Source organism: Tupaia chinensis, unplaced genomic scaffold (assembly GCF_000334495.1).
Source record: "Tupaia chinensis unplaced genomic scaffold, TupChi_1.0 Scaffold000115_1, whole genome shotgun sequence".
Classification (NCBI taxonomy): Eukaryota; Metazoa; Chordata; class Mammalia; order Scandentia; family Tupaiidae; genus Tupaia; species Tupaia belangeri.
Window position 1 is genome coordinate 1,560,621 of NW_006159579.1, and position 15,009 is coordinate 1,575,629.

The 15,009-nt window shown below is 43.7% G+C and overlaps 1 protein-coding gene across 2 annotated transcripts in view; it reads left to right on the forward strand.

Moving 5' to 3' along the window:
- ASIP (agouti signaling protein) overlaps positions 1-7,216 on the forward strand; it is a 206,873-nt gene extending 199,657 nt beyond the window's left edge. For both annotated transcript variants that reach the window (XM_006144019.3, XM_006144020.2), the window contains 3 exons: positions 337-505; positions 2,491-2,552; positions 6,875-7,216. In XM_006144019.3, the coding sequence (XP_006144081.1) occupies positions 337-505; positions 2,491-2,552; positions 6,875-7,051 (408 nt within the window). In that variant the 3' untranslated portion in view covers positions 7,052-7,216. The remainder of the gene's footprint in view (positions 1-336; positions 506-2,490; positions 2,553-6,874) is intronic.
- The last annotated feature ends 7,793 nt before the right edge of the window (positions 7,217-15,009 follow it).

A 15,009-nucleotide genomic window follows, 5' to 3' on the forward strand; every position in this document is an offset into this window, starting at 1 on the left:
CTTTATCTCTCTCTCTCTTTCTCTCTTTCTGGTGAATACTGGCACTTTCTGACCAAAAAAAAAAAAAAAATCCCATCCTTGGGAAGCAAAAACCAATACAATGCATTTCTTTTCTTTTTGTTTCAATCTCTTCCCCTTATCTTTCTCTCGGTCTCTTATCTCTCCTTTTCTGTTTCTTCTGTCATCAGTTCCCCTTCCTGACCTAAGCCTTGCCAGTTCTCCACTGAGACACTTGTGGAAGAGAGTCAGACCACCAGCCCAAAAAAAGCAGGAAGGCACGTGCTCTTGCCACTGTCCCTGACCCGTTTGCCTGACAACCTTCTTTGTCCCACTCAGGCTGCTACAATGGATGTCACTCGCTTGTTCCTGGCCATCCTTTTGGTCTTCCTATACTTCCTCACTGCCTTCAGCCACTTGGCACCTGAAGAGAAGCCCAGAGAGGACAGGCGCCTAAGGAGTAACTCCTCCATGAACCTGTTGGATTTTCCTTCTGTATCTATCGTGGGTAAGTGGTTTGGCCTGGGGCCCAGCTTCTAAGCTCTGGCCCATGACAGGAGGCTATAGGATGTCAAGCCTGCTTCCCCTGGCTGCCACCAGGATCTATTGCAATTATCATGGCTCTTTTCATATTTATCTTGTGAAATAATCCTGGGAGAATAAAGTATCCCTGAACTCATGTGGTTTGGGAAAGCCCTGCATGCCACCAATCTAATATGCAGCTTAGCATGTTAGCAGCTCTGAAAAAGCTTGAATCCAGAGGCTTAGTAAACATGGTTTAACATAGCATTTTTCTTTCTTGGTTAATTTATTTATTTAAATTTGCAATAGCGCACATATGCTTGCCAGAGAGAGACAGAGAGAGAGAGAGAGATAACCATGACGCAATCCCTCCCCCCCCATTCTCTTCTCAGGATTTTGAGCATACCTGTACACACCCCTGGTATGCCTTTCAAGCCCCCAGGTCTGGGACTTAAACCACACAGTTGACCATATGAGATCTAGCCACTTTAACCATCGTGCCACTGGCTGGCCTTAACATAGCATTTCTGAAACTTAAAGATTACAGAAGTCCTGTCAATGATAACAAACTTTAGGAAAAGCTGCAGAATATAACCAAGTCTGACATGAGCCAATTCTGTCAGGCCAATGTAGAGAATAACTACTCAGGGAAAAATATGAGGAACATTAGAGCCTGGCATTGGAGATCTTCTGGTCTGACTTCACCTGATAGTAGTAGACATACTGTGTGCTAGGCACTATAAGGAGAATGATGTTTTTGTTGTTGTTGTTGTTTTTAATTTTATTTATTCATTCATTTATTTTCACTTGACCAGAGATACACACACACAAGCAAGAGAGAGAGAGAGAGGGAAAGTGAGAAAGCAAGCCACCAGGTTCAAGACTTGAACTGTGGTTGGCCACATGGAAGTATCCAGCGCCTTAACCACCACACCACCTGCTGGTCCCCAGGAGAGTAATGTTTTTGTTAATATTTCATAGTTGAGTAAATTGAGGCTTAGAAAAGTTAAGTAACTAGCACATGATCACACAGTTCTTAATTTGCTGAGCCAGAATTTAATCTCAGGTGTTTACTTGTGGAACCTAAACTCAAAACAATATCCCCTTACTGAGTTGCCTCTTACTAGGAAAAGAGGATATTCTAGACATATTAGGAAAGTACAGGAAGGGAAAAGTAGGGAGGGAGTATCAACATTCATTGATCGTATTTGATATGTAAGACTTTTTTGTTGTTGGGTTGTTTTGTTTTGTTTTTGGTTAGAGAGATTTTTGGGGTCCAGGGCATGAACAACAGCCAACTATGTGGGAGTACAACAACGTAACCATTATACCATCTGCTGGTCCCGATATGCAAGACTTTTCACTTTATAAACATACCTCATTTATCCTTAAGACAACACAATAGGTTAAAGTATATAGAACCATTCTGGCAGATGAAAAAACTGAGTCTCAAGAAAGTTAATGAGGTTACCCAAGACCATACAGGTGTCAGGGCACAGTCAGGATTCAAATCAGGTCTGCCTGGCTCTAAACCTCTGCAAGTGGAAAATATGAATACAGAAAACACAGGTGCAGCCATGTACAAAATACTGAGTCCATTTTCAGAGTATCACAGTGGCCTTGTGCCTGCCAGACTGGTGTCTACAGAAGGGGCATCTGTAGCTGTTCTGAGTGGCCCAGGGACAACCAGGCCAAGGGACCAGGCCCCTTGTGGATGCCACAGTCAACTGCAAGGCCTCCTTGGATTTCCTGTTTGCCTTCCTTCAGAAAACAGTTCTCTCAGTCTCTGGCCCCAGATCAGCAGCCAGGCTAACAAGAAACTGTTGGCCTGAGTCCCACCAAGATTCATCCAGCCAACCTCCTCTCCTCCTTCACCACGAAAGTTTTCAGAACCCCTCTAGTCTTCCTACTTTCCTTGCAACCCAGGGCCCATAGAAACATCTGGCTTTGCTCCTCTGTCTCTTTTTGAAGCACTGAACAAAAAATCCAAAGCGATCAGCAGAAAAGAAGCAGAAAAGAAGAAATCTTCCAAGGTAGGCCTGGGAGTTCTAATTGTTGGGGTGGAATCAGACTTACAAAGGGAAGGATCCCAAGCTCTGCCTGGGCGCTAACTGATTCTCCAGGCCTGCATCAACAAAAGAAACTAAAAAATACCTAAAGGTTCCTGACCTATAGCCCTGACCCAAACCCTCAGAGAAGCCCAGAGATTTGAAGATTACTGAACAAAATAGCTTACCTGCTGAAAAGCAGTTTCCTATCTTGGTTAACCCTCTGCCTGCAATTTCACCATCACTCATTCTTTGGATAAATGCAATATTTCCCACGCTTCAGTCATTTCAGAACCACTTTCACGTTTACCACATTTGAGTTTCACCTATTTAATGGGGGTAGGAGGAGGTCTTTTAAAAAGTTCATAGAAAATGTGTATTATGAAAAACTACGCATGGGGTCAGCCTGTGACCTCTTGATTGTGGGACTGGATCTCACATGGCCGACTGCACAGTTCGCATGCTGGACAAAGTAACTTGAGAAACATACTGGACACGTGTGTGTGCCCAAAATTCCAAAAGGAAGGCAAAATGGAGAAGAAGGATTTGCAGTGTGACCAGTCCCCATGTGCGGTGCTTTCTGTCTCTCCCTCTCTAGAAAGTGAATGTGCTTTCAGGCAAATTAAAAAAAAAAAAAATCTAGGCATGAATTTCTGATTTTTTTGCACCCAAATGAAATTATACTTTAATTCCACTTTCTGTGAACTTTTTGAAGTCTTCTCACATATTTATTTAAAGTAAAAACTTAAAAATGTAAAACTGTGATACTACCACTTGCCATTAATAGAAGATAAACTAGTATCACTAGCTACTTATAAAAGGTAACTATATAAATAAAGCGAAGACATTTTAAAGTGAATAAAACAAGTTAAAAAAAAAAAGATAAACCGAACTCTAGCTGGATGTTATTACCTGCCAAAAATTCTAAATCTGAGACCTGCTCTCTCTGTTAAAGGTCACATTAGAAACATTAGGGACATAAAGGCACCCAAACTGAGCAGTGTGAAGGATATATTGACACCAAACTGAGCTTTTCATGTTGAAAGAAATTGGGGGAGAAAAATGTTTCTCACCATGTGGTTCAGAGCCATTAAATGTTCAAGTGCCACCTATAATCATACCATGGTAATATGAGTTTCCACACTGGGAAATACTAAATTAAGGCATTGTTAAAATACTTAGATCATTTCTGTCTTAGTGTGTTTCAATATATAAAATCAACTGTAACTAGAGCAGGGAGCACTGAACTATTGGGTTGTCAGAAAAGTCATGATGTATTTTTCTGTTTTTTTTAAGAATTATTTTATTTAACTTTATTTATTTGTTAGGTTTTTTTTTTTTTTTTTGGAGAAGTTTTCGCTATAGGGCGCGTGCGCTCGCCAGACAGATAGAAAGAGACATAGAGACAGAAAGCGAGAAATCACCCCCCAGGGGGGATGGCCACGCCGCAATCCCTTCTCCTCCATTCTCCTCTCGAGATCTTGGGCACGCACGCACACGCGCCCGGCGTGAGTTTTAAGCCACCGGGTCCGGGACGCGAACCGCAGTCAACTACATGGGAGTCCGGCGACATAGCCATTATGCTAACTGCTGGTTCCCTCTATTTGTTTATTTTAATTTGGCTCTAGAGAAGGACAGAGAGAGAAAAAGAGAGAGGAAAAAGTGAGAAAGCAAGTTTAAGTCCAGTTCCTGGACTTAAACCACAGTGGGCTCTGTGGGAGTCCAGTGCCCTTACCCACCATGCTACCAGCCAGCCCCTTTTCCATGATTTTCTGCATGAAATTGTCATGACTTTTCTGATGACCCAATAGTTATTGGGAGGTATAACCTGGCACTGTGAGATCTTGATGAAGTTCTTTCTCCTCTCTGGACCTGTTTTGCTGGTTGCAAATTAGCAGATGACATGATTAACAGAGAGGAATATATAGCTGACAGATATATTTACATGCCGGACACTAGAAATACAGAAGTGAATGAGAGCAGTATGTTCCTGCTTCTACAGAATTTACATTCTTGTGGGAAAAAATAGGTGAACATCACATAAATCAATAAATAAGTAAAATCAGATATAAAGGCTATGAACAAATCAAAGCCTGGTAATAAGAGTACGAGAGGGAAGCATGGTTAGGGAAGCCTCTAAGGAAACAGTATATAAATAAAGACTGAAAAACTCAGTAGTTTGGAGCAGCAATGCTCAATATAAATATAATGTAAAAAGCATATATAATTTTAAATTTTCTAGTAGCCACATTTTAAAAATATAAAAAGAAACAAATGCAATTAATTTTTTTCTTTAACCCAATATATTCAAAGTATTAACATTTTAAAAGTTACTGCAATATTTATATTCTTTTTTTGTGCTAAGTCTTTGAAATCTGGTGTGCAATTGACACAATTCCAATAATAAATTTTCTTTTTCTTTTTAAGAATTAATTTACTGTAATGATGATTATTATTAGTTAATTTGACCAGTGAGAGACAGAGAGAACGGGAAAGTGAGAAAGCAAGCCATCAGGTATAGGACTCAAACCACAGTCAATCATGTGGGAGTTTAGCACATTTAACTCTCACGCCACCTGCCAGTCCCACCAATAATAAATTTTCAACAAAGCAAAATATAGTCCTAGTAAGACAATCAGCTTGCATCTAAGGAGGAAAATATTTTATATTTTCAGTTTTAAATTTTAATTAATTAAAAAGGGAAAATTCACTTCCTTAGTTGTACTAAACGCATTAGAAGTACTCAGCCACATATGAGGAATAGCTAACCGTATTGGACAGCCAGCAATACAGCCAGCCAGGATAGGGAGTAGCAAGCTGGAAGTCCTGCAGCAGGAACTTAGTGCTGTGTTCAGTGCTCAGAAGAAAGCCCAGTGAAGCAAAGAGGTAAAAACAGGTCCAAGAGCTGGGCAAAGGGCGAACATCAGAAGACCTGAGGGCCGAAAGGAAGTTCATATTTCCGTTCTAAGTGCAAAGAGAAACTACTGATAGGCTTTCTGCCGGGGTGGGATGCTATCCTGTCTTCAGAGAGGTCCCTTTGGTGCACTGGAAGACGGACTGTAAGAGGCCCACAGCGACCCAGGGGAGAAGGTAGCAGCCTGGCCCAGGGTAGTGAACTGGATGGAATCCAGCTCTATTGTGAAAACAGAACTGGCAGGGATTGTGCTTAGACTGCAAGCGGTTAGACATAGAGATGTAGTAAAAACCTGTGGGCCTGAGTGGAGCCCTTAGGGAGAGAAAAGGACCAGGCAAGAACCTGGTGTGTCTGAAGGAGGATGGAGGCCAGGCACCTGATTAGGGAAGCAGGGCAGGGACCCTTTAGGGTGACTCATGGGCATGAAGCCATCAGGTATAGGACTCAAACCACAGTCAATCATGTGGGAGTTTAGCACATTTAACTCTCACGCCACCTGCCAGTCCCACCAATAATAAATTTTCAACAAAGCAAAATATAGTCCTAGTAAGACAATCAGCTTGCATCTAAGGAGGAAAATATTTTATATTTTCAGTTTTAAATTTTAATTAATTAAAAAGGGAAAATTCACTTCCTTAGTTGTACTAAACGCATTAGAAGTACTCAGCCACATATGAGGAATAGCTAACCGTATTGGACAGCCAGCAATACAGCCAGCCAGGATAGGGAGTAGCAAGCTGGAAGTCCTGCAGCAGGAACTTAGTGCTGTGTTCAGTGCTCAGAAGAAAGCCCAGTGAAGCAAAGAGGTAAAAACAGGTCCAAGAGCTGGGCAAAGGGCGAACATCAGAAGACCTGAGGGCCGAAAGGAAGTTCATATTTCCGTTCTAAGTGCAAAGAGAAACTACTGATAGGCTTTCTGCCGGGGTGGGATGCTATCCTGTCTTCAGAGAGGTCCCTTTGGTGCACTGGAAGACGGACTGTAAGAGGCCCACAGCGACCCAGGGGAGAAGGTAGCAGCCTGGCCCAGGGTAGTGAACTGGATGGAATCCAGCTCTATTGTGAAAACAGAACTGGCAGGGATTGTGCTTAGACTGCAAGCGGTTAGACATAGAGATGTAGTAAAAACCTGTGGGCCTGAGTGGAGCCCTTAGGGAGAGAAAAGGACCAGGCAAGAACCTGGTGTGTCTGAAGGAGGATGGAGGCCAGGCACCTGATTAGGGAAGCAGGGCAGGGACCCTTTAGGGTGACTCATGGGCATGGGTCAAGCCAGCGGAGGACAGCTGGGCAGGGGTGTCTAGTCTGAGACCTCCAAGGCCGGAGGAGCTCCCTGGCACAGGAGAGGACCGGTGGAGCGGCGTGGCTGGCTTGGGTAGCCCCGATATTTTCTCCGCAGAAAAAGGCTTCGATGGAGAAGACGATGAGGTCCCGGCCACCGCCCCCCGTACCCTGCGTGGCCACCCGTGACAGCTGCAAGCCGCCGGCCCCGGCCTGCTGTGACCCGTGCGCCTTCTGCCAGTGCCGCTTCTTCCGCAGCTCCTGCACCTGCCGCGTCTTCAACCCCGGCTGCTGAGCGCACCCACTCGGAACCGCGGAGGCGGTGCTACGCGGACCCGGGGTGACCGCGGGGGCAGGCAATGGTTATGGCTTTTGCAAATGGGCGCGGGCGTGGCTTTCAGGAGGCGGAGCTTCAGAAGACCTGGCTTGAGCTAAAATCCAAATAAATGTAGGCAGCTCATAGGTGTGTGGCTGTTTCTTTAAAGAACCCGAAGCGTCCCAGTCTCTTCGTCGAGCACTCCCAACCTCGGAAGTCCCTTCGCCTGCGCCACTACCCTGGGGCTAGGGAAAGCTAGTTGTCCCTGCCCTATGGCTGCTCTGGGCAATCGTTTCTCCGAATTTGGCCTCTGGGTACGAGCGGGAGAACATCCGAGGCTGCCTTCGAAACCAGGGAATGCAGACCAGCCCGGGAGAAAGGAGCCATTAAGGATCTGCCTTTCAGTCCTGTGGCGCTCTCCACAACCCGGGAAAAAGAGAACTGTTACGACTCCATACAACTCCATTTCTCTAGGCTGTCGGTTCCAGGGGGCTTGTGGAGAAAACCGCTGGTGGTGACTGGATGTTTGCTGTAGTTCTCTGCAGCTGAAGATCCTAGAGCCTTAAGTGCTCCTTTGTTGAGCTGCACATTTGTGCCCAACTCCTCCCATCTTTCCCAGGAATTCACAGAATTGTGGGAACCTACGGGTTTCTTCCACCCCAGGCTCAATGATCACTACCCATTGCCCCTCAGGAATTTTAAACTCATAACCTAGAGTTGTTTCTCCAACCAGTGAAGTATTGGACTCTCAAGGAAGCGAGGATTCAGGGATACTTCCTCACTCCCCACCACGCTCTACCAACTGATAAGGAGGCAGGAATCCTTGCACTGAATTGTCAGGAACCCATTGCCCAAAATGTCCCAAGTTGTTCCCTGAAAATTCTATCCTTTGAGATTCTCAACCTATGCAAAACTGAAGCACAACTTTCTATCTTTGGTAGGACCCTCAGAGGGGGAGCAGTATCTGTTAAGGAAAGGTCAGCCAGGGGAGGGAGAGGTGTCTCGCAGAAACTTCCAGAGCCTTGATGGGGAAGATTCCAAGTGACATCATCTACTCGTTTTGCTTGTCTGGGGGCATACCTATCAGTAGGAAGGAAAACTTAGAAGACACCATCCGTCAGTGCCCCGTGCCGCTGGAGCTGCCCAAGGAATTACTGTGACTAAGGAAGAGCCAAGATACAGAAACAAGGGTGGTAGCAGAAGATAACAAAAAAGAGTTGTGCCAAAAAAGATTCTAAAGAGAGGCTAGGAGACAGAAAAATGTGGAGCAGTTACCACAGCCCTGGTACCCAATATGTATCTCTGTCCTTGGGGATAGACACTTGTCCACCTTCCAACCTTCCCTCTTTCAAATCTCTTGAACTCCGTTCCAAGGACCCTTTTCCAACTGGAAATCCAGGTTGTGCCTGTAAGTGACATAGCTGGTATGGGAATGAGCAGGTGAGTACCTCTCTCTATCCAGCCAGGCTCAGGATTAAATAGAATGCCAGCCACCTGGTCAAAGCCCGAGAAGGTGGGTACTTCAGGTCGACACAGCTCTGCACACCAGGTAAATCTTTTGTCTCTCTAGGTTTCCATATACTTGTTTATGAAATGGGAAAAACACCATGTCTGCTGCTCTTGTTATATATTCAACGTAGTATTGCTTATCTAGGCCTTTAACACAAGAACAACAACAACAACACACACACACACGTACACACACACACCATAGAAAAGCTGCCAGTTGCTTGTTTTGTTTTGTCATTTAGGCTGCAAGCTTACAGGACAAGAACCTTTTGTTCCTTGTATGACAGCTGCTGTGGAGTAAATGTCATCAGTCATGAGACTATTGAAAACATATTGCAGCCACTGCTCCTCTGTTTTCCAGACACTGTTCACCAACCAGGCACTATTTGGCCCCCGGGGTAAGGCCAGGGATACAAAGCTAAAGACCCTGTCCATTAGTAACAAGACAGTTGCCTTCCTGGTCTAGATAACCACAAGGAAGACCAACCCATTCATTTCTTCATTCATTCATTCATTCATTCAACAAATGTATATTGAGCATCTACCACATTCCAGGTGCTGGGGAATACTGGATCTTCTTCTAATAGAGCTTGTGATCCTATAGGCCATGTCCATTGGCCCTTATTAGAGACTAGAACCATTGTAGTATATATGTTCCAATCCCTCAGAATCTCAGTTCTTGCTTTCGTTGACTCATCCTCAAGGATGAGTCATGTAGGCATTTTTTTAAATAGAGATTTTTGCTCTAGGACATGTGTGCTTACTGGAAAGAAAGAGACAAAAAGATAGAAAGCAAGAAATCACCCCCCAGTGGGGATGGGCATGGCTCAATCCCTTCTCCATTTTCCTCTCAGGATTTTGGGAAAGTACACATATGCACCTGGCGTGAGTTTCAAGCTACCAGGTCCATGGTCAACTATGTGGGAGTCCAGTGATGTAACCATTACACTATCAGCTGGTCCCCATTTAGGCATTTACCTGCCCAAGTTCCCCTTCAGTTTGTGATTCTGAGATTCTTCCATCTTTTTCAGAATCCTTCCCCAAGCGTTAGGGTCCTGAGAACATGGTTCTGAGCCTCTGCAACTTTGCCTGGTTTAATGACCAGAACTGAAACTCACATGTGTGGCTCAGAATTATGGGTCCACTGTTATGAGGCTCTGAGACATGCAACCCTCATCTCCAACACCACTATTCATTCTGTTTCAATCTCTCTTATCTCGTTTTCTCTCTCACATACACATATAGGGTGAACTCTGTCCTATAAAGATTGTTCTGATTTTGTGACTATTGATTCAGGATCATCTCTATCTGCAGGACATAACCTTAAACTTGTATCCAAAGTTATCACAGTGTGGCCTTGAACAAGTCACTTTTTTAAAAACATTTAGCCAGAGGGCACATGCACTTGACAAAGACAGAGAAGGAGAAAGCACCCCTCAGTGGGGCATGGTCAGAAAATCCCTTCTCTTCCATTTCCCCATTCTGTCAGGATTTTAGGCACACATACGCACATGCCTTGTGTGTTTTTCAAGCCGCTGGGGTCAGGATTCAAACCACATGGTTGGCCATGTGAAGATACCGCCTTTAACCACTAAGCCACAGGGTCAGCCCAACAAGTTCTTTTGGTGCTATATTTCCCCATTTACAAAGTTAGGAGTAAATCAGAGTAGTTTAGTTGCAAACAGCAGAGACAACTCTGTCTAGCCTGAAAAAAGGCAGTAGGAAGGGGAGTTAGTCTACTAAAGGGGTTTGAGGACTTCAAAGGAAAGGCCACACAACAAGCCTCAGAAAGTACACAAGACCCTGAAGGGCACTAGAGAAGCCAAGTCCCAGGAACTATGGACAGTGTTTTCAGGACAAGGGCATAGGGATAAGGCCCTCCCAGTCCTTAAAGTAGACCTTTTAGAATTAAAATTCCTGGGGGAGAGAGTCTGATTCACCTGAGTGTAGTCTAGAAAAGAGCAGTCTGTCTTGAACAACAGTCTCACAAAGTCTGTTTGTAATGTAGAAAGGGTAATTTTCCAGGAGAAAGTGAAGGATACAACTGCTGTAGGGTAAAATACACAACTGGCCTATACAAGAGAGCTGGAGTCTAGATTTATTGCAAAGATTCTTCCAGCCCCAGAAATTCTGCAACATGATCCAAAGCAGTGGTTTTCAAATGTTTTCATTTTAAAGAGAGGTACTCTAGCCCAGACACGGTGGCACAAGCGGTAGAGTGCTGTTGCTCGAGGCCAGAGCCACACAAGAGAACTGGATTTGGATCCTGGATCAACCAAAACAGGCTGGGAGCAGTTGCCTTCACTCGTAATCCTAACAAACTAAAAGGCTATAGCAGAGGATCACAAGAGCAAGACTCGATCAAAAATACCTTTCTCTCTCTCATAAGGAAAGAAACCCAGTGAGGTGGTGTAGTGGTGAAGGCAGCTGGATCTCACATGGCCAATTGTGAGGTTTGAGTCCTCCTGGACCCAGCAACTTGAAAAACATGCTGTTGCATGCTGTGCATGCCCAATATCCCAAGAAGAGAATGAAGAAGGGATTGTAATGTGGTCATCCCATCTGGAAGATGCTTCCTCATTTTCTCTATCCAACCCTCCCTACAAGTGCATTCTCCCTATAGCAAATTTTAAAAAAAGAAGAAAGAGGTATCTTTTTCTTTGTTGAAATGTTAAGGAAGAACCCCATAATTTAATACATGTTAAAGCAGTTTTGTATTAATCCAGTATAATAGTATAATACACACAACGTTTAAAATCAGAGATTAACAGTTACCTTTCTTTTTTTTTTTGGAGAGATTTTTGCTATAGGGCATGTGTGCTCACCAGAAATAGAGAGAGAGAAACAGAGACAGAAAGTAAAAAATCATCCCCAGGGGAGATGGCCATGCTGCAATCCCTTCTCCTCCACGTGCCCAGTATGGGTCAAAGCCACCGGGTCCAGGACTCAAACCACAGTCGACTACATGGGAGTCCAGTGACATAGCCAATACACCATCTGCTGGTCCTGACAGTTGCCTTCTTATATTGCCTTAGTAGCCAGTTTATTTTCATCTTTTGTTTGAGTCGCACAGTACTGAGAAAGGTCTAATTCACATGAGGAAATAGTTTTTTTTTAAAAATTATTTTAACAGCTCACTCTGTGACCTCATAACAGTTATTCATCAAACAGAAACAGCAAGAGGATTAGCTCGAAATCTGGTACAGGTGATTTCCAATGTGTTAAAATTTGATGCACATGGCATTTACTTAAATGTGAATGTTTTTATTACATCTTTTAAAAAGCTTCAATGTTCTTTTTTTTTTTTTTTTGGAGAGGTTTTCACTATAGGGCGCGTGTGCTTGCCAGACAGACAGAGAGAGACATAGAGACAGAAAGTGAGAAATCACCCCCCAGGGGGGATGGTCACGCCACAATCCCTTCTCCTCCATTCTCCTCTCGGGATCTTGGGCATGCACGCACACACACCCGGCATGTTTTAAGCCACCGGGTCCAGGACGCAAACCGTGGTCGACTACGTGAGAGTCCAGCGACATAGCCATTACGCTAACTGCTGGTTCCCAAGTTTCAGTGTTCTTGAAAGCAGAAATTGAAGCTTATGGTTCCACAGAAGCAGCATACTTTAAACCCATCACCCTAATAAGTAGAGGGCTTTAGGACCTCAGACCCCTTAATGGATTGTGGACCACAGGGCTACCTAATTAGCAATCATTGGGTCCTTATTCTAAGTTCCTCAGTCTGTTTGAACAACTGCATATCTAGCATTATCACTCACTGCCAAAATTACAATAGAAACTTTCTAAAGGAATTTAACTCCAAGGGCCAATTCTCATGTGTGAAGAGAACAAGATTGGTGAAAAAAGGACTTGATTTGAACTGAATTAGCCATACCACCTGTAGTAAATTTCAGGGTAGTCCAGAGAAGTCTTCTGATTCTCATTCTTCTTCATGCACAAGAGTTCATAGGATGTATTTTCAGGAGGAAGGAGTGAAAGGAATGTCTTTTCTTTGATAGGCAAACTCCTTTAAAATAGTGAAATGCTTATGTTTACTCCAGAAAAGAGCTTTCTACTGACAGCTTGTAGGAAAACAATAGCTAATTACCAGCTCTCCCAGTTGGATTTAGTAGAAGGGTCTGGGAGATGAGCCTCCTAATGGTGATGGTGAGAATGATGACTGCCTTCTTGTCGCCTGGAGATCCCAGCAAAGAGCTCCAGTCATTTTGAGTCCTGAAGGTTTTCACATCTTCCACAGCTCTTTAGAATTCCCAGGCTCGGGAACCAGCAGTGAGCGTAATGGCTATGTCGCTGGACTCCCACGTAGTCGACCACGGTTCGCGTCCCGGACCCGGTGGCTTAAAAACTCACGCCGGGCATGTGTGCGTGCGTGCCCAAGATCCTGAGAGGAGAATGGAGGAAAAAGGATTGCGGCGTGCCCATCCTCTCTGGGGGGTGATTTCTCGCTTTCTGTCTCTATGTCTCTCTCTGTCTGTCTGGCGAGCACACGCGCCCTATAGCAAAAAACTCTCAAAAAAAAAAAAAAAAAAAGAATTCCCAGGCTCATTGGTTGTATAGACTACTAGAACAATAGTAAAAGCAGAACTACTGGGACCAGCAGTTAGTGTAATAGCTACGTCGCTGGACTCCCATGTAGGCAGCCATGGTTCAAGTCCCAGACCCGGTGGCTTAAAACTCACGCTGGGCACATGTGCATGCATGCCCAAGATCCTGAGAGGAGAATGGAGGAGAAGGGATTGTGGCATGGCCATCCCCCTTGGGGGTGTTATTTCTCTGTCTCTGTCTGGCAAGTGCACACGCCCTATAAAAAACCTCTCCCCCCCCCCAAAAAGAAGGACTACTAAAAAAATGAATATGATAATGATGATAATAACCTTCTCAAGTTACCTCAGTTGAGATCACATTTATTAAGCCATTGAGTGAGCTCATTCCTCTTTCCCAAATCAAAAAAGTACAGCGTAGGAACAGATAATGAGGCAGTAGGAAAATACCAAGCTCTGGGTGGCAATCCCACATGAGAGGTTCAAGTCGGGAGACCTCCCTGACTATACCAAGCACATGCTTGTCCATGATCTGGGGCTGGCTAAAAAGATAGGAAGTGGATTGCAGCCTCAAGGCCCTGTTAGGGGTGCTCTCTCTTTTTTTGTGGAGAGGTTTTGCTATAGGGCACGCACCCTTGCCAGACAGAAAGAGACAGACTGAAAGCGAGAAATCAACCCCCCCCCCCAGGGGGGATGGCCATGCTGCAATCCCTTCTCCATTCTCCTCTCGGGATCTTGGGCATGCACGCACACATGCCCGGTATGAGTTTTAAGCTACCAGGTCCAGGACACAAACCACGGTCGACGACGTGGGAGTCCAGCGACATAGCCATTACGCTAACTGCTGGTCCCACTGTCTCTTTTTATCTTTTTCTCTTGCTCTCTCTCTCACTATGTTTTTGTTTTTCTTTTTTTTTTTAACAGAGCTTTGCATAGGGGGAGAGGATCTTCAGAAAATTCACATAAAATGTGTATCATAAAAAAAACTATGGATCTAAAAAAAAAGTACCAAAAAAAAACCACCTATAAATCATTTTCATTTTTCCATGAATTTTTTGAAGTCTCCTTGTATGTTTATGTCAATAAGCACTGGGGAATAGTTTGTGTTCTTTTCCTTTCCTTTTTTTTTTTCTGCATATGTATATATATATAAATGTCTGTCTGCTTAAAATAAAAACAATATAAGCCAATCTCTTACTGCAAAGCCCAAATCCTTCTTTGAACTTGTCTTAACACAGTTAATGACACAAAGGATCAATGATTGTGTTGGGCTCTAAGCATTAATTGAGCATTAAAAAAGGGTCTGGCACTGTACTAATCTGGAGCTACATAGATGAGTAAGTCACACCTTTGAAGAGTTTACTATTGCTTTTGTGCTATAGGGCTCTGGATATGACTGACACAACTTTTTTTTTTAAGAATTATTTATTTAATTTTATTCTTTATTTTAATTTATTTTTTAAGTCAATTTACATTCATTCACTGATCATTGTCACAGCATACAAAATGTAATTTCCCATCCATAAATGTGCTGCATAGTAGCTTAATCATACATGTTATCATCAATAATTTTCCATTTCTAGTTTCATATATATATTTTTCCCCCTATCTCTTACCCTCTGCCATCTCCCACTCTCCTCCCAAACTATCTCTGGTATCTACATTTGCTTTCTATACTGTTTATCCCCCACAATTTATTGAATTACTTAATATCTTAATTAACCTAAATATCTTCATAGCAAACACAGCTGATACATACATTTCCATGAACACAAGTCTAACTTTAGGCATCCTATAAAGTAACACCTAGCTGGGGCTATATGTCTTACTATAGTCGACGAATAGATTTAGGTTAATTAAGATATTAAGT